Source organism: Limulus polyphemus, unplaced genomic scaffold (genome assembly GCF_000517525.1).
Source record: "Limulus polyphemus unplaced genomic scaffold, Limulus_polyphemus-2.1.2 Scaffold1396, whole genome shotgun sequence".
NCBI lineage: Eukaryota > Metazoa > Arthropoda > Merostomata > Xiphosura > Limulidae > Limulus > Limulus polyphemus.
In genome coordinates this window covers 159,464-160,939 of record NW_013667006.1, presented here as the reverse complement: position 1 = coordinate 160,939, position 1,476 = coordinate 159,464, and the positions used below count along the sequence as shown (strand labels likewise).

At 38.5% G+C, this 1,476-nt stretch overlaps 1 protein-coding gene across 1 annotated transcript in view; it reads left to right on the top strand.

Moving 5' to 3' along the window:
- The first annotated feature begins 235 nt into the window (after positions 1-235).
- The window catches only part of LOC111086755, a 54,577-nt gene continuing 53,336 nt past the window's right edge, over positions 236-1,476 (top strand). Inside the window, exon 1 of the mRNA XM_022390873.1 lies at positions 236-1,184. Within this exon, the coding sequence (XP_022246581.1) occupies positions 819-1,184 (366 nt within the window). The 5' untranslated portion in view covers positions 236-818. The remainder of the gene's footprint in view (positions 1,185-1,476) is intronic.

Below are 1,476 nucleotides of genomic sequence, written 5' to 3'. Positions count from 1 at the left end.
TCGAATGCGTGACTCAGGTGTGTTGATTTACAAGTTAAGTTAGTCGAGACAGGTTGAGAGCTGGTCATCTATTGCTATTACCTTTGAGAGGCAAACTTGCTATTACTTAGCTTGTTTTTGTTTGTTACTATCGAAAAAGATATGTAAACAGATATGCGAAATGAAAAATAAATAATGTATTTCAAAATTTAACGGTCGTTTAAGATATAAAATAATTCTAAAGAAACGTCTTCCGTAGTTTGACGGTACTACGTCAACGCTCTTCTTCAGATCAGTAAAAGAACGTCTTCATGAAGATAAAGAGAAGTAAAGAATTATCAGTAACAAAGAAATAACAGCACGAGTTTCAATTTTCAAGATGGACAAATTTAAGTCTGTAACTATCAACTAAAGCAAACCTATGAAAAGGTCATTTTTAGAAGAGAAAACTTTGCTGGACTTAACATCTTTAAGGACAAACGAAAGAAGAAGACACTAACAACAAATGAAATACAAGCTCAATAATCTCAGTCTAAAGATGAACAGGCTACAAGAATAAGGGGTACTGTAATCTGAGTTGGTTTCACGAACTACAGCTATTAATAAAGACTGTTCATAGAGAAATTTCCCCTAGACATTCGTAGCTTAGTGAATCAGTTACGTAATATTCTGAGACACATTCGAAACTTTTATTGCCAAATCGCACTATCCAAACTACATTACTTCTTCCTGGTAAATATGGTATACTAGTGACATCAGTGAAAGATTGTTAAAGTCATGGGCACCTCTGGTCTTTACTAATAAAAGCACTTGGTTACAGGTATAACAAAACCAAAATCATGTCCATGTTGGCGAGAAAAGGAACCATGGTGCACCGTAAAAGTACTCGTCGGGCTTCCCAACCTGCCATGCGACGGGCCAGTATGGTCAACATTCCTTCAACACCCCGGAGATCTATGACACTAACAACCGGTGTTGGACAAAGGTCACATTCCCTGAGTCTCACCAGCGTCACTCGAGAAAATAGCCCACGTCCAAGCTTGAAATCTACACGGCGGGCCAGTGTCACATTAGGACATGCTCAGGCACTCGGACCAGGAGTCGCTAAACCGTTAGAATTGGGATCTTCTCGTCCCTCTACCAAATCCACACCAAGGTATTCACTTCAAGAAGCAGAAAACAGAAAGTCGGCAGGAAGTGTTACCGTGAGTTCTTATTATCTTATTTTGTTTATTCTAACACACTAACAGCTATAGAACTGTTTTATGTACATGATCCAGTTAATTAGTAACGAAATTCACTTAGTCCATAGAATTTTTATAATGCTTTGTGCACATTTTATAAATTTTAAACATAGACTTAAAATATGTGAATTTAGAGCATAACGTAGAGCGTACGGAAACTTAACTTGATATTCTAACTTTACCTGCCCGGCATGGCCAGGTGGTTAGGGCGCTCGACTTGCAATCTGAGGGTCGCGGGTTCGAATCCCCATCA